Source organism: Orussus abietinus, unplaced genomic scaffold, assembly GCF_000612105.2.
Source record: "Orussus abietinus isolate OABI.00-Male unplaced genomic scaffold, Oabi_2.0 scaffold26, whole genome shotgun sequence".
Taxonomy (NCBI): domain Eukaryota; kingdom Metazoa; phylum Arthropoda; class Insecta; order Hymenoptera; family Orussidae; genus Orussus; species Orussus abietinus.
The window spans coordinates 546,198-570,391 of NW_019395989.1; the positions used below are offsets into that span (position 1 = coordinate 546,198).

Sequence of the window (24,194 nt, forward strand, 5' to 3'; positions counted from 1 at the left end):
CGGGGGTGGTGGGTCTATGGGGGGCCCCGCCGCAGCGGCCCCCCAACTCGAGCCCGGGGGCGAACTGCCGGAACGGCGCCATCTTGTCCCGCTCGAGGACCGCGCCGCTTCCGGTGCCGCCCTCCAAGCAGATGAAGAGCCCCTCCGGGATCATGAGGCAGTCCAGCCTCACCAAGCTCGGCTCCATGATCAACACTGCCGTCAACAAGAGGACCGGTAAGCGTGCCTGCGATCCCCAGGAAATGCCGTCGCGATCTCCATGCCACGTGACCGGTGCGGCGCCTGGCGCGCGCAACCATGTCGGGCGGGCGCGCACGCCGGGTCGTCACTCGCCAGGCGACCGCCGCGCGAGACGGATCGCCGGTCGTCGCTCCGCGCGCCCCTTCTTCCTGCGCGTCATTTTGGCGCGGCTCGACCGTATTCGAGATATCGATCAGGCGAGCTCGGGCGCGGGGATCGATATCTTTCCGCGCTCATCCGTCGCGCGTGCCGGTCGAGCGAGCTCGGTCCCTCTCTCTCTCTCTCTCTTTCTCTCTCTCGCGAGGCGACCCTAACCTCTCAAACTTGCAAAAACCGAATGTTGACGGTCTCGCGCGCGGGGTCGCCGGTCGGCCGGTGCTCGCCGGCCAGTAGAGGCGTCCCCGCGGCTCGACGATGAACTCGCGAGGCCGTTTGCGCTCCCGCAAGTCTCTGACCAACCTGAACCGCGCCTACGCGACCGCCCATTCCGCTAAGCGGCCCCACAACGCGATCCGCGACGACCGCGACCACGACGAGGACGAGGACGAGCAGCGCAATTATTTCTGTGAGTAGCCCCGGGACCGACGACGGGAATAACCTCAACGCGACTCCCGCCGCGCGGGCTTGACCCACGTGGTGTGAGATTCAAAATGGCCGACGCTTCATCCGAATTGGATATGTAAATAATGGATATTTTCTTAACAGTTTGGATAGATAATCTCATGACTGAACCCTGAATGTTGACCCACGCGGTGTATAGGCTCAATATTGCCAATATATCCTAATCAAATACGTAAACAGTGGATATTTCGTTAATATCAACGGTTAATTGGCAAGATCGTTAAGGAAGAATTTTGTTGAACAGTTTGTATATTCACGTGATTTCATAACGAAAAATTTGAAATCATAATTTTTTTTTTTTTTGAGAAAGAGAGAGAGGTTAAGTTCGAAGGAATTTAAGGTGAATCGCATCGGTTCCCTTGGGCCGACCGGGAGGGAGGAGAGTGATTAATGGCCGTCTGGCGCCTGTTTCGGCGTCCGGAGTATAAAAAAAGGCAGCGTCCCTCGCGGTCGGACGGTTCGCACGCATCGCACCGCCGAGCGAGCTCGTTAGAATAGATCGATTAGCGTCGATCTTCTAAACGGGACTCGACGGTGGGAGCGCGCGGCGCCTGGAGCTCGTCTCGAGGTTAGCTCAGTTCGGTCCGGGTGCCCGAAGCCGCGCTAACGTTATTTCCTTCCTCGCGTGCGCATGCTCCCGTCGTCCATATTGAATTTTAGTTCAATCACTTCCGAGACAGTGTTCAGATGGCGCTCGGACTTCGGGGGCAACATTCCCATAAGCGTGTCCGCCCCCTGGCTGGGGGGTTTGCGCCTCGTCGCTCGGCTTTAAAGACGGCTCGGGATTAGAGGGGTTAGAAAAAGCCGGGAGAGACGGAAATCGGGAAATCCGTCGTTTAGGGAGGTGCAATCGGGCGCGCGAAACGAATAAAAGGAGTCCGGACACCTGTCGATAACGTCGCTGGCCCGCGGCCGAATCGTGACTCGGAGAAGGGGGAGAGCTCATCTGTCGAGTCTTCTCACGTGACGTCGAGCGCTCTGATTGGCTCGTCACGACCGTCGAGCGCTGTGATTGGCCCGTCGCGGGCATCGAGCGCTGTGATTGGCTCGTCACGACCTTCGAGCGCTGTGATTGGCTCGTTACGACCTTCGAGCGCTGTGATTGGCCCGTCGCGGGCATCGAGCGCTCCTATTGGTCGATCGGCCGCCGGGCGCGTAACCGGTCGATCGTCCGCCGGCAGATGAGCTCGCAGTGGTCAGAAGGTCGTCGCGGCGTCCGGCGAACGCATCGGTGGCGGCCTCCGAGAGTGAGGACCCCCTCGCCGGCCAGACACCCGCCTCCCTCCGAAAACAAGCCGCTCTTCTCCTCTCTCGAGGAACTTCATGACACCCTCGACGAGCTTCTAGGTAAACCCCGTGCCTTCCCATGCATTCCCACCTTTTACCGGTAAAAGACATCCTTTAACCCGAAAGGTAAGGCCCGAGGTACAAGGAAAAGAGAAGAGACGATCCGCTCGTCAATTGATTGCGTCTCGCTGACAAAGGGCGTCCTTTGTGGCGAACGATATAACGATATAACCCTTGGCGTAACCGTCGAAGGGCTATCCCGACTCCCCTTTGAATCGCGGCGCTCGGTGTACCGCGTTAATTCCCGCGTTTTGCATTCTCGAGCGAACGACTCGGTCCATTAGCACCGACGGCGTCATCTCGCGTCCGCCAAGGTCGGTAGAGATGGAGGGTTAGGTCGAGGCGCCGCCGGGTGGCGCGGTCGGCGCGCCGGCTCGCCGTATGCGGGTGTGCCCTCTACCTCTCTTTCCCGTAGTCCGCGTCCGAGATGGCCGGTAAGTCGCCCGCTCTCCGGGCCCGCAGGTGTCGACCCGTCGGTCCCGTTTACGCGTCTCCGCTACGGTTCCGCGGAAACTAACCTCGTATTTCGTCCCACCTGCCGCGATCGATTATCACTCTCGCCGAGGTGTCGAGTCGATAGAGATTCTCGAAGAGTCGGGCCCGTGGTTCCGTCCTCGCGAGTTTTCCCCGGCTCGCGAACGGCCTCTCCCCTACCGCGGGCCGCCGCTTGGGGGCAGATGCGTCCGTCGGCGCCGGCGGCGGCAGCGGCAGCGGTGGCGGCGGCGGCGGCTGACTAGAGGCGCGATGGATTGCCCCTCCGAAACCTCAAGTAGGCTCGCCTTTTTTTTTTCTTCTATCTCTCTCGACGTGATACGGACCGGGCCGCCACCCCGAGGGCGGACCTGGTGAAATTAATCACGGCCTCTCGTGGCCGCGATTATTACGCGCAACGGTCGATCGCGAGGGGTACCCACCTTCGACCCCAGGCGACTCTTCTCGTGTCGAGCTAACCTCATTTCGGACGCGTCGTCTCGCGCACCCCCCTCGGCGGTCCTTAGTCGCGATCTTACTAGTTTTCCGCGAGTTTTTATTTACGCTACGCGGCTTGCTCCCGGTACTTCTGTAACATTTCACTGTTTATTCCATTGATAGTCGTTGTTTTGTCGATTCGATCGGACCACGCGATATCGGGGTGCAAGGGACGGTGCTGCAGGCGTCGATGGGTCCTCGGAACGAGAATTCGTAATTTGTTGGATTACGAATCGTTTATTGAAATTTGAAAGGAGATAGGGATCCTGGAAGTGCTACCGAAAGTTATCTTCTTGGTGCTCAGGAAATTGAGTTTAGTTTCTTACCGGAGCTAGGTTTCAACTCGTTCCCAGGATCCATCGACGCAGTGTTCGATCGGACTTCGATTCGTAAGAATTGATGTAGCGTTGCTAAGAGCGGCTGAGTTTTAACCTTCCTGCCTTCTCTGGGTCTGATTTAATGCGAATTAATTGTATAACCAGTTTTATGATGCTATTTACATATTTTGTAAATTGTGACAATCGAAGGCACGAAGGTTCGGATCGCTTACTCTCAGCTGGTAGAATAGAAACTGTGACAAAGGCTCCGAGGGAGTAATTGCGCAGCTCGAAATACTGTGTCTTAATGTCCGCTTTTGGTTTAAACTGGTGCGAAACCCCGTTTGGTATCTTTTACTTTTGTGTAGAGAATCATTCGCAACCCTGGTAAACACATGTACCGTATTTGGGTTTGTTAAGACGCTGCCAAGAGGATGAGAGAGAGGCAGAGGCTGCACAAACGTTTTAGAAAGGAAGAGGATGTAGTAACACGTCCTTATTTTATACTTTTTTATTTTAACTACCGCTCGACGAGCCGCTCCCTACATGATTGCTTTTCTGTCGTTGCAGGCAATGGTGACATCCAATGGTGTTTCTCGCAAGTTAAGGGAACCCTGGAGGATGATGTCACCGAAGGTACATTATAAATACTCTCGATAATAATGAATAAGCTTAAGTGAATTATTTTTTGTATGGTAAATATTTAACATGCTTGATTTTCATTCTAGCCGACATAATCTCTTGTGTGGAGTTTAACCATGACGGTGACCTCCTCGCAACGGGGGACAAGGGCGGGCGCGTTGTTATTTTTCAGAGGGATCCTATTGTGAGTGGAATAGCAATTAGTATTGGCATGGTTTAGTTTTACAATTGTATGTTAATACACAGGAACACGGCATGGCGGTCTAGCTGCCTTTACACGTGGGCGAGTCTTTCGAGTTGAACATTCCGAGCATGTTGATTTCTCATTGTCATTTTTTTTTAATAGTTTTTTTAGTTTTATTATAGTTTCCCTATAAATATTAAAATATAAATATAAAGTACTTGCTGTACTTAGTTTTGTGTCAACGATCGCTGCGACTAGTGAATGCTGTGTCTCCTAGCGATGGCTAATATTTGTGTGCAAACGCAAACCAGATAACGCTTATCGGTGGAACGGCTTGAAATTTGGGTGACCTTGCTTTAGGCATTGTGAAGTTTTTATCTTGTTTGAGCATCTTGGAGTAGATTAAGGTGATATGTAAAAATTCGTAAACGATTGACCCCATCGATGCCACTTTAATATCACCTTTAATCGATCGAAGAGATAATCTAGAATGTTTGAATAATTTCATCGACATGTAATGCATAACCGTGCATCGGGATATTCGCATGTCTTTAACGATACACAATGTCACAATGCAAGGTAATTCTTGGTTGCTCTGTACGATTTTCCTCCTTCAATGGAGCCATTAAAAGCACCGTTATCCAACTCTGAGCAGCGACTCTGCTTTACGCCTTCAATGCCGTAGTTGGTCATGGCTTTTTGACATTGACATTCTCTTCTGGGCGTTCTGCCTTTAATGTATTCCGAACAACGCTTAGACGTTAATCATCCTTCGAGACTGTTTCACCCATTTAACCGTACGGTAGTCATCTGTCGGTGAGAATTATGGCTAACGATAGTTGGGATAAAAAGTGTCATCGATGCGTTGGAGAAAATCTTTTGGCATTTAATATGAGGAAAAATTATTTTCTATTCGCAGAGTAAAAACAGTATACCGCGACGAGGCGAATATAACGTGTACAGCACCTTCCAAAGCCACGAGCCAGAGTTCGATTACCTGAAGTCGCTGGAGATCGAGGAGAAGATCAACAAGATCAGATGGCTCAAGCGAAAGAATCCTGCCCACTTCCTGCTCTCCACGAACGACAAGACGATCAAGCTCTGGAAAGTTAGCGAACGAGACAAAAAGGTCGAGGGGTACAATACGAAGGAGGAGAATGGGACGATTCGGGACCCCGCCTGTATCACTGCCTTGAGGGTGAGTAGAATCACTTTCACCGAGTACTCTTACGACTTAATTCTAAATCTCAATTACTAAATCAGACGGAAAGTCAAAAGAGTTAAACGTTACAAAATTCTAACAAAACGAACCATAACCTAATTTATAAAGCATTCCCTATATCAAGGGGTTTCCTTTGCGTATAAAATTAACGGAACAATCGTTTCACCGTTCGAACGAGTGCAAGACAGTAAATTCCACGTCGGAACTCCATAAACTCCTTTTACAGAGACATTCAGCTCGTAAAACTCGAAAGAAAGTGGCTCGCCTTGACCGGTGCGTAAAGCTCCTCTTATGTGAGGCTTTTAAATTATGAAAAAAAAAATAATAATTCAAGGCCCATGACGACGTTAAACAATGTCAATTGCTGAGACTATTATTTACGAGTTTACGGTGAAACTTTTCGGTTTCGTGGGACACTTCTTTGGATAGTAATTTTGGGTGATTTTTTAATCGATCGGTGGTGGTCTCTTTCGAGTGATCCTTTCTCTCGGAGAGTCGAAACCGAGAGGCTCGACTTTCGGAGCTTCGCAGCGACTAAACCTGGCGGATCATGGCTCACATAATAGAGAGAGGTGGGCAGGAAGGTCAAATACGCACATAAAATTAGCATAATGCGATGTTCGCGGACATCATCTCGTTTATAGGCTAATCGTCGCACATGCGGACTTAACTTGGCGCGGCGTTATCAGGTTATGTCGCCCTAGATTAGGGAAGGGAGGGAGTTGAGCAATTCTGACATTATCTTCTCCACTTTCAGGTACCCACCATAAAACCCATGGAGCTGACGGTGGAGGCTTCGCCGAGGAGAATATTCGCCAATGCGCACACCTACCATATAAACAGTATAAGCGTCAACAGCGACCAGGAGACGTATCTCAGCGCTGACGACCTTAGAATCAATCTCTGGCACCTCGAGATCACCGACCAGAGTTTTAGTATCCTCTTTCAAGTGAAATCTCGTATTATTCACCGTGGTGTATTTTTTGCACGTGGATAACATATAGATAATTAGGGTGCATTGGCTAGAATTAGTATTATTGGCACTCCAGTGAAATTAAGGGGAAAAAGGGAAGGTGCACTGCCACGACGCCATTTTCCGCTTGCCGAAGAGGAGCGGAGTTATTATTCTTGTCCCCCTTTTTTCTTTCTGTTTTTCCTTAACGACCTCGTACAGACATAGTAGACATTAAGCCGACCAACATGGAGGAGCTGACGGAGGTGATAACCGCTGCCGAGTTCCACCCGGTGGAGTGCAACCTCCTGGTGTACAGCAGCAGCAAGGGCACCATCAGGCTCTGCGACATGCGCTCGGCCGCGCTTTGCGATCGGCACAGCAAGCTCTTCGAGGAGCCGGAGGACCCCACCAACAGGAGCTTCTTCTCGGAGATCATCTCGAGTATCAGCGACGTCAAGCTGAGCAACTCGGGGCGCTACATGATCAGCAGGGACTACCTCAGCGTCAAGGTCTGGGACCTGCACATGGAGACCAAGCCGATCGAGTGCTACCCTGTAAGCATCCAATCGAACAAGCGTCCCCAGGAGTCGCGAAACACTGAAAAGAAAAAACAACTATCTAGCCAAAAGAACCAAAATTCTAGTAACTTCCATTGGTCCGGATCGTTGAACACGTCCTTACTATTCTTCTGGTTAAAAGTATCTGATACTTGGAGTAAAATGTTATACGCCGTGGAAGGGTTGATTGGCGTGAATTACCGTTCCTTCTCGCTTGTTCACCAGGTCCATGAGTATCTCAGGTCGAAGCTGTGCTCGCTTTACGAGAACGACTGCATCTTCGACAAGTTCGAGTGCTGCTGGAGCGGCAACGACTCCGCCATTATGACGGGCTCCTACAACAACTTCTTCCGGGTGTTCGATCGCTCGACCAAGCGCGACCTGACCCTCGAGGCCGCGAGGGACATCGCCAAGCCGAAGACCCTCCTGAAGCCGCGCAAAGTGAGATTTAACCGGCCTCTCGACCTGGCGCGTTCACAAACGGATTTCGGATCGTCCCTTCGTCTTGGAGGTCTTATGAATTAGAACGAGGAATTAAAGAGTTACGAGCAACTTGGCCTTCCAGGTTTTCAAGATCAAGGCCGATTTGCTTGAAATCACTCTTGAGTACTTTCCTATCACCTTAATGACCTCCCGAGACGGAGGGGGGTCCAAGTGCGTTTGTGCGCATTTATCTATTTGCAATTCCCGGATTCCCGACGGTCTCGCGTATATCGCAGGTCTGCACCGGTGGTAAGCGCAAGAAGGACGAGATCAGCGTCGACTGTCTGGACTTCAACAAGAAGATCCTCCACACCGCTTGGCATCCCTCCGAGAACGTGGTGGCCGTAGCAGCTACAAATAACCTCTTTCTGTTCCAAGACAAGCTCTAGCACATCTGTATGCAGGTAAGCTTTCCTTCGTTAAAGAGATTATCGTTTGGTTACTTTTAATCCCACGATTTCCTCGGGGAGGCGCTGCCGTCGCATCTCCTTGTATCACTTCAAATGACGTTGGATGATCATGGGTTGGTTTTGTCGCCGCTGTTTCAGATAATACAACGATACATACTGACGTGAGCGTGGCACGCGAGGATGTCCCCCGAGAACGTTGGCGGAGGAATCGTGTGCCTCGAGGAAGGCTTTAGACTTGAATTTTAGTCGAAGCTCACCCGGGAAGGTTGGACCGACCTAGGAGGTGGCGAAAGTCGCCGGGCACCGTCCACAGGGGGAGGCACCACCGCCACCAGGCGCAACAACCGAGAAAGAGAGAAAGAGAGAGATCTTCGTCGACAAGAGAGGCATATAGATATATATAGATATATATATTTACCGCGTAACTCGCTCGCGCATCCACGGCCACTTATACCTTGTGTATATATACAACGCGTAGGAGGGAGGAGGAGGAGAAAAGAGTCGAACCCGACATTCGTCGCATTTTATACGATTTTCTAGAGGAGACGCGAAACGGCCGCGCTAGTAGCGGTCTACTCGGTGGATTTCGTTTCTTTCTTCCTTCTTTTTTTTTTTTCTTTCCTTTCCTTTTAGTGGAGGCGATCGAAACATCAAACGCGAGAAACAGTGCTAACCTGGGAATCCGAGGACGCGATGAACACACTTATAGGGAAATACTTTGCGAATCACTTTGTGGGAGAATTTCGAGAAGTGGGGACGAAAAGGGCCGAGACCGTTCCGTCGGATCGCCAGGACTCGGTCGTTTATTATTAATTATTAAGCATTAATTAGTAACTTCTTTTGCGACTCGTATTCAGTTTGATCGTTGGCGGTTCGTATCGTGATTAGCCCTTTTTGTACACGGTTCTTGGAGTTGGGAGGGAAACTTAAGGAGGAAAGAAAGGGGAACCAGAAGTGCCGAATTCAACTCGAGCGCTTGAAGATTGTTAATTATTAATTTTTCACGGCCTTCATCCGTCTAGATTTCGTTCCTCCGGGACAGTACTATGCTTGGCCCTTTCCGTACATCCGCCGTGGCTTCTCAAAATAGGAAGAAATGTAGGGAAAAAAAAATGAGAAAAATGATAAAAAAAATATGAAACCATAAGGGCCGTATTCGATTCGCCATGGGAGGTTATTAATTATTAATTTTGTCGCGACTCGATTAAATAGGTTTAGGGTTGTGTCCTTGGGAGCGGAGGGTGCGTGCATTACGCAGGACACCCGGTCGTCTCATTTTCCGTGCACTTGTCTCTCTCCAGTCCGGTATATTAAATCATGCTAAGAGCTCTTGGCCTCGCGCGCGCGCTGTAATTTGTATAATGTTAGATTAACACCGAACCCATGTGTTGGCGGCTATATATGTATAATCAGTTAGACTCCTCAAAATAATGATCTGACGCTGTTGACCATCGAGGATTTGTTTTGCGCGCCTTATCGGCCGACCATGCCGGGTTTCTTTACGCATTCCACGTCGGGATCGGGAAAGAAAGGAGGCGAAAGAGAGAGAGAGCTGGGAAACAATGCCCCCCGAAATTCGTCCCCCTCGGCGTCTTTAAACAAAATTGGAATTCCCCCAACGCGGTTAAAAAATGCCGCCAGCCATTCGGCATTTTTTTAAAGATTTTTTGTACGGGTGGAGTGGTTGGGAGGAATGATTTTAGGGAATTAAAAATAAAAATTGTAGAAGGGCCAATTCGCCTTGAACTTCTTTTTTAAGGACGCTTCGAGGGAGACGACCCTATGTCACCTAGCGATCGAATTTTTTAACCGATGAGCCGCGGTGTCGTTTTTCTTTTCTTTCTTTCTTTCTTTCTTTCTTTCTTTTATCTTAATGTTAATTCCGCAGGTCGGCGGGTGACGCCGTTATTCTTTCGTCGAGCCTTTGTGCACTGTGGGAAAAATGTTCACCGGGTCGAAGAAATGTTTCTTTGAGGAGTAACGAGGAAATGTATTTTTCAGTCGAAGAGTAATTGTTTAGCTCATGTAAGTTAATAAGAGAGAGAGAGAGTGAGAGAGTAATACCGCACGAGGGATCGAAGAAATTCGAGGATTTCCAGTTTCTCTTGGTAGTCTTATTTCTTCCATTTTTTTTTGAGGGAAAAAAAAATAATAAGAACACCGCGCACCGCTCTCGAAGACCCGAATTGACGGCCTAGATTAAAGATATCGCGTATGTGGAATTTCCTCGGGATGGAAAAATGTCGAACAATCTCGGTTTTGCCGGAAATGAAAAATTGGGCTTGGCCGGTTTTGTTTTTTTGTTCCGTTTTTATGAAAACGTTAATCAGTCGGAAAATGGGTTTCTTTGGGAACTTTGCCGAGCTAGTTGTCGCGCACTCTATTAACTGTTCTACGAACAATTGGCGGTGTTTTCGAAAATCTCTCTCGTTGTAATTCGGCGGTCTCGGTGGGTGTCGAAATGGAAATAGAAAAATCAGAGTGGACGCCTAGGAAAAGGGGAAAGAAATGGGAAATTCCGGTGGAACCTCTCGAGGACGGACGGTGCGCGGACTTAGACGGAAAGAAATGCATTTCATCGCGATTGTCATTTTCTCATCCACGACTCATCTACGCTCATTAACTTAATCTACTTATTCGTAACGTACGCCGGATCGTAATCTCGATTTCCTCCCTTTGAATATTCCCCTGGAGAGTTTACAAAAGAAGGAAATGACAATTCTCAATGGCGGACGGTTTTCCCTCCCGCGAGGAAATTTCCGTTTCCGCGAGGTCGTTGAAATATGGAAATCCATTTTGACCAGGAAAATCGGAGGATTAATTGTCGTTCTTTTTTTTTTTTTCTTTCTCGGCCTCTTTACGTGGCAATCTCTTTTGCTGGACTCCGTTATTAATTCCAATCATGTGGTGAATTTATTAATCGGCGTGAAATTAAAGTAGAGCTATTGTTAGGGAGGATCGTTCTAGGGACGATTAGAGAGATATCGCGTATTTTAATTATTTTTGTATTATGTATTACCGTAGGATAATAGTTCTTCTCCCGCGAGGTTAATCTTTTCTCTTTCCGTTTTATTTTTCTTTTCTCTCTCTCATTCTTTTTTGTTTGTTAACTGCCCAGGCAGGTGTTTAGGCGACACTTTGACGGTGGTTGAAAGTGGGATACGTTGAAATTTCGAGTTATTAGTAAAAATGGTATTTTCCATGTCCATTGGCAGGAAATATGATCTTCGTAATTTTCCTCGTTAGAAGAGAAAAAGAAAAGAAAAGGAAAAAAAAAAAGTGAAAATTTCACCTGGATCGTCATCGGCGATGGAGATAAAAAATTGCCATTTAAATAATCATCGAGGTGAAACAAGGGAGCTGCATTTTTCAATGAAAATTTATTTAAGGGGAGGGAAGAGAAAAAATCGAAAATTGACTCTGGGCTTCCCAAAAAGAGAAAAAGAAGAAAAAGATCAGGAGAAGCTACGCGAGCAACGAGTGTCATTTGATTGGCTCTGCTCGATGTTTATACGTTTATATGTCTATTTAAATAATTAACGGTCCAGCAGGACTTTTGCGATCGACTTTTTGTCCACAGCCTTGCGGGGAAATCGAAATTCGAAAAAAAGTCTGTCGAGATTCGACCACGGGATTTCGGAGCTTATCGCTTATCACGATCCACCGGACGATACGTTTAGGTGATATTATGTAAACTAGGGTATTACTACGAGAAAGAGAAACCAGAAGAAGAAGAAAAAGGAAAAAAGCCAATAAACATTTGTAAAGATTTTCTCGCTTCCTCTTTTATTTTTTGCGCTCGCCGTGGGATTATTCTTGACTAATTGATTAATTACCCAGGACCGAAATCGTTATTACTCACGTATTATTTCCTCACCTTGCTTATCTATATTCACTCGAAATTTTCTATAAAGGATTGTCGAAAATGTACATCAGCGACGAATAGAGATGTCCGAATCGCTTAGGATAAATGCGATAATAGTTTAAGACTAAGGGAAGGATAAATGGAAAATCTAGAAGAAAAATTTTTTTTTTCTCTCTTCTTTTCGCTAAGCGGCGAAAATTGTTAACCACGAACAATAATTGCAAGCAATTCCGCTAAATGTTAACTGCAGATTAATGCTGGATTACACGATTGCGCTGTTACGGGAGGAGCTAACTGATAAGGGATAATTAAGGGGGAAGAAAAGGAATTATCGCCGGATGAGCGATTTTCACTTTTCCACGGTTCTCCTCAAGGAGGCGTCCTTCATTTTTTTTTACGTACTCTTTTTCTCCTACCTCCTTTTCCTCTTTCTTGATCGCGAAATTACGCCGAGAGAAGAAAAAAAAAAAGAAGAAAAGAATTCATGGAACTGAAAAGATATTTCTTTGAATAGTCCCGAAAAATTAATTTGTTAATTCAATAAGTAATTATTTTACCTGGATTACCTGAATGAAATTGTCGCCATTCCGAGGAAATCTTGCGTTCAATTTATTCGAGGAAACGTAATTGTTCTTTGCATTAACAGAATATTTATTGGGAATATTCAAGGAAATATTTTTATTGCTTAATGAAATCTCCTTTTTTTCTCTCTGTGTACGTAGCAAGAGGCGTTGTATGTTACGGAGGACACTTTTATTACGCGAATCCTGAAGTGGGTAAAAGACACTTGTATAAATAAATAGCTTTAGCCGTAGAATTTGAATTAAGGCGGGAAGAGAGGGAGGTGAAGACGAGGGGGCGAACTTTGTCGTGCGAGAAAATGGCGTATACATATATACATACATACTTATTATATATATAGTTAATTATGTATTCGTAGATTTATATGGCTAGCTTCTGAGCGAATGGACGGACGTTTTCTCCCATTTCTATACTGCTCCGCGAAAATGCCTCAAAAGCGGGAAAGTGTGCGGCTTTCGGTCCGGAGGGCACTAAAGAGAGGTCCAGTTTTTTTTTTTTATTATATATTGAGTTTATATCATATTTTCTGGGAAATTCCCACGCAATGACCTCGACATTTATTCCCAACTCGTGCGATCCTAATTAAGAAAATTGCGAAAATTTCAGAAAATTATTAGCTGATTTGAAGAATTTATAATCCACGGTATGATTTTCCTAACGTACTCGGAGTTTAATTGGATAGTTAATTATTCCGGGATTTTTCAGGAAAATTCACAGAAGAGCGGGAGTTAAATTTTTACGTGGAAATAATTAATTTAATAGATACGCGAACGCGCTTAATTCGAATCTTAAGCTGCTCCCAGAGGTGTGCAAAGATAATGAATTAATAACTAAATTTAATGGACTCCTAATGCATTTTAGAATTGTTTCGATTTTTCTCTCTCCAAAACTCGCCTAGAGGCGATTCGTATTTATTTTACATTTTTCTTAATAATCGCGTTCGCATAATTAATCAGGTAATCCTTGAGCGTAATTTAGTCCTCTCACTCTAAACAAGACTTTTCTCTCGGATTTCATTCTGGAAAATCCTTCCGCTTTTCCCGTTAGTCCGCTTTAGGGGGAACCTAATTTCTCCCCTCTGGGGGATTTCCAGAAGATCCCCAGAATGTCTCTTTGTTATCTAGGTAAATTTATAACGGCGACGCACACTCTCCCTCTACTTCTTACACAGGTAGATAGAAATACATTTAGATAGGCCCGTACCTTTCGGACGTGATTCCACGGTTTATCGATTAACGAGATAGGAACCGACCTCTAAATTCTCCACCTAATAATTTTCCCCTAGGCCTCCAATATTATAAACCAAAATTAAATACCAGACACCTCCACCTGTTAATTGTCGGACGTCCGAGAAAAAAAAAAAGAAGAAACGCATCACCGAATTCTGGCGACCTTTAAAATCATTCTTTCGTTAAAGTCGAGGAAAAAAGAAATTAATTTCTCTTGCAACTGTATATTTTTCATTTTGGCATAATTTTTCATGATGAGAAAATATCTCCGAAGATACGTTCGACATTGGACATTTTTTGTTTTATCTTTGGCAGAAAGGAAGAAAAAAAAAGAAAATCAATGGGGAATGAGAGAACGGGCAGCTCGCCTCTTCGACGTAGATTGCGAAGTCGATTGCGAGCGAGTAAACGCCATTAACGGTCGATCCATGAATTTTGCATAACGAAAGGAGAATGCCAAGTACCGAAAAGAAAATAAAACCACACACGCTCTGTTTTCTCGCACTTGTAATGCCTCGGAATGCGGCTAGGAGTGTTTTTCTAGAACTTTGTACTTTGAGGAGAAAAAAAGGAGGAAAAAAAAACAATGAAATGGAAAAGATATGCTTCTTACTCCGAATAAATCGATCTTCGTTTGTCGAGGACAAACGTGCGCCTTCTTACTCTCACGAGTTTTTTTTTTAGTTTTATTTGTTCATTTTATTCGCCCTTTTACCTACCCTGGCTCGAAATATCATTATTCCCGACTTTTGTCATCCTTGTTTTCGTGTTTTCTTACCTTATTTCTTGTATTGGCATTGCGATGCCTTCCACAGATGAGTTGGGAGATTGCTCACGGGCAGGGTCGCGCGATCGCATCGTGTGCTGCCCTCTGGTTTCGTACGTCAGCTTTCACAAAAAAACGGTGAAAGCTGACGTACGAAACCAGAGGGCAGCACACGATGCGATCGCGCGACCCCGCCCGTGAGCAATCTCCCAACTCATCTCTGGTAGATAAGTTCCCGAGCTCGATGTAAAATTCAAGGCAAGGATTCCCTCTGCTACTCTATGGAAATAGAGTAGCAGAGGGAAAATATGTATTTATTTCTCCTAAGCGCCACGATATGGTAAAATTCCACAATCGAGCGCTGAGCTAAGACTAAACCAGGTTTAATATCATTCATATATTTATATCATCTCTACAATGGTTGACATCGAGTTGATACAATCTTGAGTTCTACTTGTTTAACGATGTAATCGAGCTTAATCTTAGATTTATGGAGTCTCGTAGTTGCGTCTTAATCATTCATGGCTGAAATTGCAAATAACGATAACATTGATTTACAATGATGGAAACCAGTAAAGTGGAAATCTGGAAATCTTTTAGTGGAAATTTTATGGCGCTATCTAGCAACTGGGGTTCGAACTAAACTTTTAAACAACTGAAAATAATCGATTGCAGACGATTGATTAAATGTCTTATTTCTTACCAAATGAGTACGACATTTCTGTAATTTATAAATAATATCCTTATGTGATCTAGATGTTGAAGATGTTCAGTTAAGATATTTATTAAAAAGTGAAGAGTAATATGTAAAGGATATTCTTTGGTAAGTTACCGACCGAAAAGAAGTCGGAAACTGTAAAAAGTGGAACAAAGAGTTGGGAGGGGAATAATTTTAATATATTTATATATATATTATCTAGGAAAGGGAAAAATACTTTGTGCATTGAAGTTATGTTGCAGAGACCAAATTTCCAAGCAATCGGAGCTGAGACTTCGATAACTCCTCATTGATCCTCAAATGAAAATGAAAACTATGAAAATTGGAGCACTTTCGAGAAAACTGGTTTATTCGACGAAACAGAGGTGTAGCCACAATTAGTCGATGGCTTCGTGTACTAAAGTTAATGGAGAAAGAAACTAGAAACATTTGTATCACTGCTTGCATAACAATTCAAGCTTCCGGTGGCCACGCAACGATAAATCGCAGCGACTTTCGGATTGTGCAGTTAAATCGAATTCTTCCACAGAATCCAGTTTAGTTGAATATCTGTGCAGGTCGTTTTGCAGATATTTATCGTTGCGCAAAGCTACCATTACGTGAAATCAAAGATGGCCGCCCTTCGAGGCGGTGAAACGCAAACGTGATAATAGATGGTAATAGATAATTGATGAAGGCGCAACTGCAAGTATAAAAGCGACCCAGAGATCCTGCAAATCTCTGCCGGGTCCTTGGATATTCTCTATTTGCAATAATTCGCTCTGCGCTTTAAAAAATATCTTACAAAAAGCCTCGCGATCACGCCGATGAAAATCCGGCGAGAATCGTCGTCGAGAGCCTTCATCGAACCCTCCACTGTGCGAGACGTTCGATATGGAATGTTGATTTACATAATTATTTTCTCCACGACTCGCCCGACTCGTAACTTGTTAATGAAAAATTCCGGAACAAGGACGAGGCGTACATTATTCGGTAGCATTTTTCTTCGTTCGAACAAGTCGGCCGAGATAACGATTAAAAATTGTTTTCGTCTAAATACCGAGCGCATATAAGAATTTCAAAATGGCGGACGTTAACGAAGAATTATACCCGACATTTTAGAAATGTTCCTTGACTAGTTTTTAGTGTTTTTACATTCTCGAGAACTTAAACTCGAGTAATATAATGTACTAAAAACTCCACTAGACTTTCTTTTATGATATTTACTTTAAGGACTTCTCGTCTCGGTGGAAATGCAGGAAAAGTCGTGGCGCGTAGAAAAATAATCTCGATCTGGTTTAAAACATCGACAGTGAAGGGTTGACGTTTTAAAAACTATTACCGATTTCCTGCATCTCTTCAGGCTCGATAAAAGAGATATACCTCAACGGTTGGAACGTACAGAAGTAATCGATAACAACTTAATATCCCTTCTCGTTGATTACGAATATTATCGGGTTGTTCCATACGTGATAATAATTAAAATATAAGTCCATAAATTCGGGAAAGTTTAAGAATTCATTTCTGGCAACCAAACGAAACACGAATTAATCTTGAGAACGCTTCGGCAGTTTCATAAACTTTCATAAAGGCAGGTAATTCATATTAAATAAATATATAACTTATGGAACAACTCGATAGTCAAGGGACTCCAACGTAACAAATGGCGTCGAGGGAAGTCTCTTTTTTACATTTACCCGACGTAACATTAACATTTTTTTTTCTCCCCCTCCCTCGCAAGTCCACATTCGGAATTATAAAATATATAGTATTTGTATATATTTCCCGTCACGGGGAAAAAAGAATTAGAGGCGAACCTCTGGGATATGCTACCGTAACGAATTGTTATTAGGAATGGCACGGGTCCTTACGATTCGGTCTCGCAGGAATGTACTACGTTAAGTAATGACAATCGATGGATTAAATCAATTTTATCTTAAGGGGATGTGAAAGTTGCACCTGAGGAATTTATTCTTTATGGCAATTTTCTCCAGATCGGAGGTACCGAATCGTCTCCAACGTTACAACAAAATCGAGGCTGTAAGGACAGTCCCGACCACCCTTGAAATTTCATTTGTTAAAATGTCTATTAATGTTTAAAACGATTCGGTTCACCTGGTTAGGAGAAAAGTGGAATAAACGAGACCTTCGACGGCACTTTCGCATCGCCTTAACGATTGAACAATCGAAGTGCGAAGGAATGAATCGCCGTTGAAGTGTATCCCCGGCGTTTTCTGGAGCAGAAAACATTATTTTCTTATTTGACTTCGTTTGTTTAAGGATTATCCACTCGGTCTTCGATTTGACGGAGTTGATGAACCTTTGGATGGCGTGCGTCTCATTCTCTCTTTTCTCTATTTTACTCTCATCCTTTCACCCTCGCAAGTTTATAATACATCGTATGAGGGACCACTCGTGTAGACATCGAATTGTTTATAAAAAGCCTCCATATTAGCGTTGTAATTTTTTAAACGATTCGGTCCAGTTTGGAGAAAAGTGTTATAAACTTTTTGATGCCACTTAAAACGGATTTCTTTTCTTCGACATCTACTCGAGTAGAGGAGACTCTCCGATGGGAGTCTCTCACATTTTTCATATTTCATATTTCATATTCTTTTTTTTTCGCACCTCGACAGATCGAGCGTCAGCCTCTGTACAAAGTTGATAATGATAAGTCCTTAAAACTCTACACCCCGACACTCTCGCGGACAGATTAAAAATGGAATTATTATCTTTCCCTCGATGGATAATAGAAAATTAATTAGTTTTCTATTTGATAAATTATGGAATGTGGTATCAGGGCTTTCCCTGATAACGCAAATCGTTCAAGTGTCGTCCATATTGCCGCTGCATGCCGAAGTTAATTGCAAATTAATTTCTAATTAATCGGATTTGAGCTTTATTTTTTACTTTTCTTGTTCTTTAAAGAGTAGTCGAGGCAATTAACTTCGGAGTGCCAGTTTTTACGCTTATCAGACTCTACTTCTTTTGCGACAGATCCGCGGGAATGATCTTAATGAGTAATTCTAACAATAGTTAATACAATCCCTCGGGCGAGGAACAATGTTGCCCGAAATTAATCTCTAAAAATGTGATATCAACCTTTTTGGTATTTCACGTCGAGGAGATACTCCCGAAAAATTATAAACAACAATTAATACTTTCATGGGAGATTCTTAAAAAATAGAAGAACGGTTCCGTCTCAATAAAGTGTCCAATTATTCGGAGAGAAGTTTTATCAATATTTTGACGTTTCGACATAGACAACTTCATATCACCTTAAACACACGTACTCAAAATTGTATGAAATAAATGTTTATATAAAACCATCTCGGAATGTCTCGTCGACGTGTCTCGGAAATACCGTCAAGTGTTATTAATTTCTCAAAAACATCGGGGATGAGACTTTCGAAAATTACCGAGCACTTCTCCATGATACCGCGGAAAGATTTCCGACAAATATTATTTCCTCTGGCTACCACTTTTTCATAAAAAGAAATTCCAAAAAGTCCCACCCTCGTTCCTAATATATCAATAAAAAAGAAAGGGCCACGGTTGAACGGAATTAAACAAAAAAAAAAAAAAGAAATATAGAAAATATATAACCTCGCAACACCTTCTCTCGATTATGTACAACATTGTATCTTACATTGTAGCTTACGTGTACAACATGACGTAGCTCATCACTCGTCGATCGCGAGAGCACTTTGCTCGAATCTACAATTGTATTATACAATTGCCTCTAAGTATCCAAGCTCGTTATCAAAATTTTCCATAAACCTAATCCGTCATTCCGCCCTCTAACCCCTGATTATTTCTTGCATCTAATTATTGTTACGCTATTTTTTTTTTTAATTTACAAGCATCAGCTGTTTGGAGGCATCCCGAGCAATTTCTCTGGTTCAGACTAGTGAGATGTAAAATTGGTTTTGGCCTCGGAAATATGTCAAAAAGTGAAAGATCAAGTCTTTATCATATCTGCAAGACCAAGTCTGATTTTTCTGATCACTAATTTCGACCCCATCGATTTTTCCTTCCGCTCGGTCCTACCAAATTGACACTTATCAGCTGTTCAGAGATGGGCTATGCAGAGCGAGTCGCGACCGACGAGGATCCGCGGATATCACCTCGGGGTAACAATAGAAAAATTAGCTAAATTCCACGGTGGATCATCTGAGGCCCAGGAGAAGACTCGCCGTGGCGAGGGCTGGCAGTAGAGGGTAAAGAGTTCCTGCAGATGAGCAGTTCAGGGAATCCCGGTGGTAGAACGTGGCCGGGGGGTGTTCGTCTCCTGGCTTGCACCATTCGCCCTGGGCCTTCAATTCCGCCTAAAATAAAAATATGAACGATCCACAATGAAAACCACTCTCCCCCCAAAAAGAACGGAATCAACTTCTAATTTTTCCTCCAGTAAAAAAAAAATGTTTATCGAATGAAAGGCTCCTAGTGACACGCTTTAAATACCCCTCGACCTCTCGGGAGTTAATTCGGCATCGAGGCACATTAATTGCAGTAATTCCCAAGACGTGTTACCGTACCCATATTAGCATTGAGCAGGTCCGGGTCATTATTCCCGTAGTCAGTAAAGATACCCCCGGACGAAGTAAATCTGTTCGAAACGAGGAGAGCTAAGGTCGTTAAGCGGCTTAAAATAAAACAACGAGGCGAGGTGCGAGTACTTGGCGTCCTATGTGCATACATATATACCCGGGTACATACGTACACATGTACAGTTAGGCGCCTTACCTGGCATATATCCTTGCAAGGCGGACAAATCAGGGCACCCTTGTGCAGCCATTCGTTCTGCATGATCCTGATAGCTATTTCCTGGCCGGCGTGATAACAGGTGTACGTGTAATTAGCTACCTGCAAGCCGAGGGGGGAGATTTAACAAATCGGATTCGCCTTTCCATCGGTGGCCATTTCGAAAACTGACCATTATGTGCAGTCTGCCGGACTCGCATTTGTACTGATAACAGCCCGAGCCCCAATGCCGCCATTGTCGGGCTTGCTTGCAAGTCCTCTCCTCCCACATTTGGTCGGTGTGGTCGAAGCAACGAGAGTGGGCTCCATATTTCTCCAAGGCGAAGTTCTTCTCCGAGTCTGGAAATAATTTCAGGAATTAAACCTCTAATCGCTAGACGCCACTTCAGCTAGCTTACGTGGGCTGTTCTCCTCGTAGAGGCAGTGCGAACCCCTGACGACGATGTTCCTGGCCCTCCAGGTGAACTCCTGGATATATGGACAGTAATCCGCGAGAGATACCGACCCCCCGTAATATTCTTCCCTCCCGGAGGGGATGTTGGGGATGGAGTCGAAATTCTGGAAGCGAAATCGACCTCTGGTCAGAACGGCTCCCTCGTCGTTTATGGCACGTCATACCATATCGTAATCCTTATTCAATAAAATCCAAAGTAATTCACCGTATAACCTTATCTACGACAGAATGCGTCAGGATCGACCTGGGGCTCGAGTTTTCCCACTAGGGGGGTTAGGAAGGAACTTACTTGGTACTTCCTCGGCAAGGGTTGCGGATGCTCTACCAAGTTGCACAGCGCCACCGAGCTCCGGTCGTCGGTGCACTCGGTCTGCAGGGGGTCCTGCTTAACTTTGTTGCAGAACGGGTGGATGGTCTTGCCCCTGGAAAAGCCGGGATTCGTTCAGGCGGGGAAAGAACCTCCTAGGATCTACGCAAATCTCGGAAATCGGATAAGGGTGGAACTCGCTGATACGTGATAATGCCGGAACGCTCGCAAGGGGAGACGACGACGAAAGTCGTTTCCATTTCTCGACTCACTTATCAAATTTTTTAATCGTTATTGTTAATGTTATATCTTGAGTCATTTTTTTTTCAAAGAGGTCTCGTTACATTTCTTTTTTTTTCTCATACAGGGAATTTATTACACATTTTTTCTTATCACAAGAAATATTTCATTTCCAATAGATAAGGTTCTGTAATTTTTATTTATTCTTATTTTTCTTCGCGAGCCTTTCGGGGTGCGTAAATCTAAAAGTTTATGATAAATGAAAGAATCCTCTTTTTGTACCCGCGATAAGTCGAAATCTGGCGGTGATAAGGGTGGTAAGGATTGTCTTGTTCCAGGGAGGGCGATTACGAGGATGCTCGCCGGGATATACTGATGTCGGTACTTACTTTTGCTCCCTGCATCCGGTTTTACGGGTACGGGCCGAGTAATGGCGGTAAGGAGGAAAAAGGGGTAAGAATTTAATTAGAACTGTTTACTGGGGGGTACCGACGCCTGCTCTCATCGAGCCAGACGGAAGGAATGCTAATTTTTCCAACAATTTCATTACCAGCGAGGCCAACTTGGGAGGCGGAATATTAAAATCGCTCCCGGACGGAACAATAGGCATGGACCAGGAAGAATAAGAGAGACTCGCGCCTGGTAAACTTATGAAAAGGGAAGAAATAAATCCACGGACGTAAAGATTGAGATCCGAGGTACAGAAAATCTCTCTCAATGAAATTCCGTAAAATACATTTTATATCCTCGATTAAATCGGAATTAATTTCACGGATAGAAAAAATTAGCAAAGGAACATTCCTGACGCTATGTTGAAAAGGAGGAAAAAAATCAAAGATGGAGGACACGGATAATTGCAGGAAAATTCTTTCAATTAAGTACCTTAATATACTGGAATTTCATACCCTGGGTTCAAGCGGAATTAATTTTTTGGATAAAAAAAAAATTGTTGAGATTGGAGCGCGAGGGATTTTCAACTCGTTGAAGAGGGTGAAAAAATTGTAAGGGAAATTGTAAAAAAAAATGAGAGGAAGACACTTACGGGATTCGGGATCGCGTGATCCAGGACTTGCAGGACTTCATGGCGAAGTCGCATCCTAGGTGTCTACCCCAGCCCAGTTCCTGGGCCATGGAATAGTTGGCACGATACCAACCGGTGTCTTCCATCAGAGCCAGGGTTATCCTGGAGTAGACTGGATTCTGCGTGTGCGTCCCGGTCATGGCCTCGTTCTACGTCCAAAGTTCCCCGATTAAACACCCCTTCCATTAATCGCCCATCAGGGGTCCAATTAATTTAAACCGATCACCCCTGGACGGAAATTTCGGCCTTGAAGTACCGACTAGCCCGCAAACTCGAGGCGTGAAGTATATCAATTAATTCAAGAGCAAATTTCATCTTTCAAAAATTCTCTCCGGGGAAAATCTCATGCCGAATTAATTAATTCGGTAATTAATTCATTAATACGTGGCTCGTCTCGTTGCTAAAAATACATTTCCGAATTTCCATGAATTTCTTCGCGTATCATTAAGGGGATTTAATAAATATAGAGGAGAGGGACCGTTTCGGAAAATTCGAAAAGGGGAATTAGGAAGGAAAAATTCCAAAAGTTCCCTTCAGGGTCGAATCAATGGCTACTTATTAATGTGTACAAATATTCCCATGAATTTTAATGAAGTTTAGAGCGCGTTCTTAGGGTTTTCTGACCTCGAAAACTCTTTTTTCCCAGTGAGTCAATACTGTGCCGTCCTCTCCTTGGTCTTCGAGCTCTGCACCTTCCAGGTGAGGACATTTAAAATGGGCCCTGACCTCTTCCTGGACCCTCGGGGTCACGATCATCTGCATTGACCTTTCTACAGTGCCCCCTCGAACTTGCCATTGTGGCCTTGTGATAGTCCTTATTGTATCTTCGCTCCATTGGTGGGTCTGCAGTCTGAAAAACAAGAAATAAACTTCATAATAAATATTTACAAATTTCCTACACTTAATCATTTCATAACATCAGGTTATGATTTTGAGAAAATGTGGAGGAAAATCCAGGGATTATTTTTTAAAGATATATCCGATGAGTTTTATTAAAAATCCTATCTAATAAACAGGGGATATTCATGCAGGTCCTCCCCAGGAACAGGATAAGGGAGGATTTTCGAGAGTCGTGATCGATTTCGGGGGAGGATATCTCGTTAAGGTGGATTCGCATGATGGATGCGAGCACGTTAGCTTTGGCCTGGTCAGGCCCATGATGAATGGATCTAAATAACGATCCAGGATGTACCCGACAGAAGACGGCACTCCTAAGAAGAGGAGAAGAAAGAGAGGCCATCAAGAGATTATCGGATGAGCCATCTTGAAAGAGAAGCCCCTCCTGCATTTTCCGACACTGCATCTCCGCTGCACTCCGAGAGCTCCCGGAATTAACAATTACCCGAAGATTCTTCAATTTTGAAAATAAACCGGAGCATTCCCCGAGAACGTTGGCGTGCTACGTCTCGGGTGATGGATCGCCAAGGAAGCGGGGGAAAACTTTTCTGCATAACGGAAATTGGATGGTTCGTCGCTTCCCCATTTTCCTACCTTTTGTACCCTTCTTTATTATTTCGCCCTTTTTGCGCCGGTTGCATGACCTCTCTCTCTCACCCCTCAGAAATGAGATGCAAATTTACGGGGGTAAAATGGAGCGCAATATTTGCCCGGCCCGTTTTAAACACCGTATCAGTTTTTATCTAAGCGAAAAAGGGAGACCTTCCTGTTTTTTTTCTCCCCACGGAAATACAGGTGAAGCTTTTTCTTCCCATCCTGGTATCGGACTGCAGTCCACCGAGAAAGTGCTCGTAAAAATGAATGGAAATTTCCCGTCCCGCCCTGCGGCCAATCGCCCGTTTTTTGGATCCCCCCCGATTGCTCCGAATTTCCAAAATATTCGACCGAGGTAATAATTCACCCGCAATTGCAAAATCCTGACGGAGTTGCAAGGGTGCCACGGGAAGACGACATTTTTTACCACGAGGGTATTAACTCCCCTAATGAGTACCGATTCACAATTAAACGATCATCGTAGCACATTCTAGTATAGGAAAATTCCGAATAATTCCGAACAGGGAGTGGGAAGAAAAATCGAGGAGAAAGGCCGTCAAAAGGAAAAGAAAAGGAAGAGAGAAAGAAAAGCCCCTTTCGTTCGGGATGATGGAATGGAGATACTTCGTTGCCGAGTTTTCGCGGTATTCGCTCTCAGGAGTGATTTTCCTCTCTGGTAGGAGTTTGCAAAGGGAAAAGGGAGAAAGGGTAAAAGGCGACGAACCGTTCCCACAGACACCGAGGTTCCCTCGGGAGCCGGAATCGATTTTA

The 24,194-nt window shown here is 44.7% G+C and overlaps 2 protein-coding genes across 7 annotated transcripts in view; one reads left to right on the top strand and one right to left on the bottom strand.

Annotated features, from left to right (window-relative positions):
• Window positions 1-28: 28 nt before the first annotated feature.
• On the top strand, window positions 29-9,400 carry LOC105703734 (protein phosphatase PP2A 55 kDa regulatory subunit). Of its 6 annotated transcripts, none has more exons than XM_012432335.2 (10): window positions 623-805; window positions 3,915-3,986; window positions 4,065-4,130; window positions 4,223-4,320; window positions 5,240-5,518; window positions 6,300-6,477; window positions 6,717-7,051; window positions 7,280-7,495; window positions 7,774-7,941; window positions 8,086-9,400. In XM_012432335.2, exons 1-9 carry the CDS (start codon window positions 655-657, stop codon window positions 7,924-7,926), a joined length of 1,548 nt encoding a protein of 515 aa, XP_012287758.1. In that variant the 5' UTR covers window positions 623-654; the 3' UTR covers window positions 7,927-7,941; window positions 8,086-9,400. The 6 variants fall into 6 exon arrangements, with proteins under 6 accessions (XP_012287760.1, XP_012287758.1, XP_012287759.1 ...); XM_012432339.1 differs by lacking the exon at window positions 623-805 and adding an exon at window positions 2,656-2,977 and having other exon boundaries at window positions 3,863-3,986; XM_012432337.1 differs by lacking the exons at window positions 623-805; window positions 3,915-3,986 and adding an exon at window positions 29-216.
• A 6,038-nt stretch (window positions 9,401-15,438) lies between these two features.
• Window positions 15,439-24,194, bottom strand: part of LOC105703751 (leishmanolysin-like peptidase) — a 137,277-nt gene continuing 128,521 nt past the window's right edge. Inside the window, exons 8-14 of the mRNA XM_012432384.2 lie at window positions 22,557-22,782; window positions 21,894-22,081; window positions 20,594-20,726; window positions 20,249-20,408; window positions 20,023-20,189; window positions 19,833-19,952; window positions 15,439-19,414 (exon numbers count right to left, since the gene is read on the bottom strand). Coding sequence (XP_012287807.2) covers window positions 19,256-19,414; window positions 19,833-19,952; window positions 20,023-20,189; window positions 20,249-20,408; window positions 20,594-20,726; window positions 21,894-22,081; window positions 22,557-22,782 — 1,153 coding nt within the window. The 3' untranslated portion in view covers window positions 15,439-19,255. The remainder of the gene's footprint in view (window positions 19,415-19,832; window positions 19,953-20,022; window positions 20,190-20,248; window positions 20,409-20,593; window positions 20,727-21,893; window positions 22,082-22,556; window positions 22,783-24,194) is intronic.

Excerpts from the sequence above, each read along its gene's own strand:
- LOC105703734 (XM_012432335.2), top strand. The coding sequence starts at position 655 with ATGAACTCGCGAGGCCGTTTGCGCTCCCGCAAGTCTCTGACCAACCTG. Across the intron at positions 806-3,914 it reads CGAGCAGCGCAATTATTTCT|ACGCTGCCAAGAGGATGAGA; the intron begins GTGAGTAGCCCC and ends GGGTTTGTTAAG. Across the intron at positions 7,052-7,279 it reads AGCCGATCGAGTGCTACCCT|GTCCATGAGTATCTCAGGTC; the intron begins GTAAGCATCCAA and ends CTTGTTCACCAG.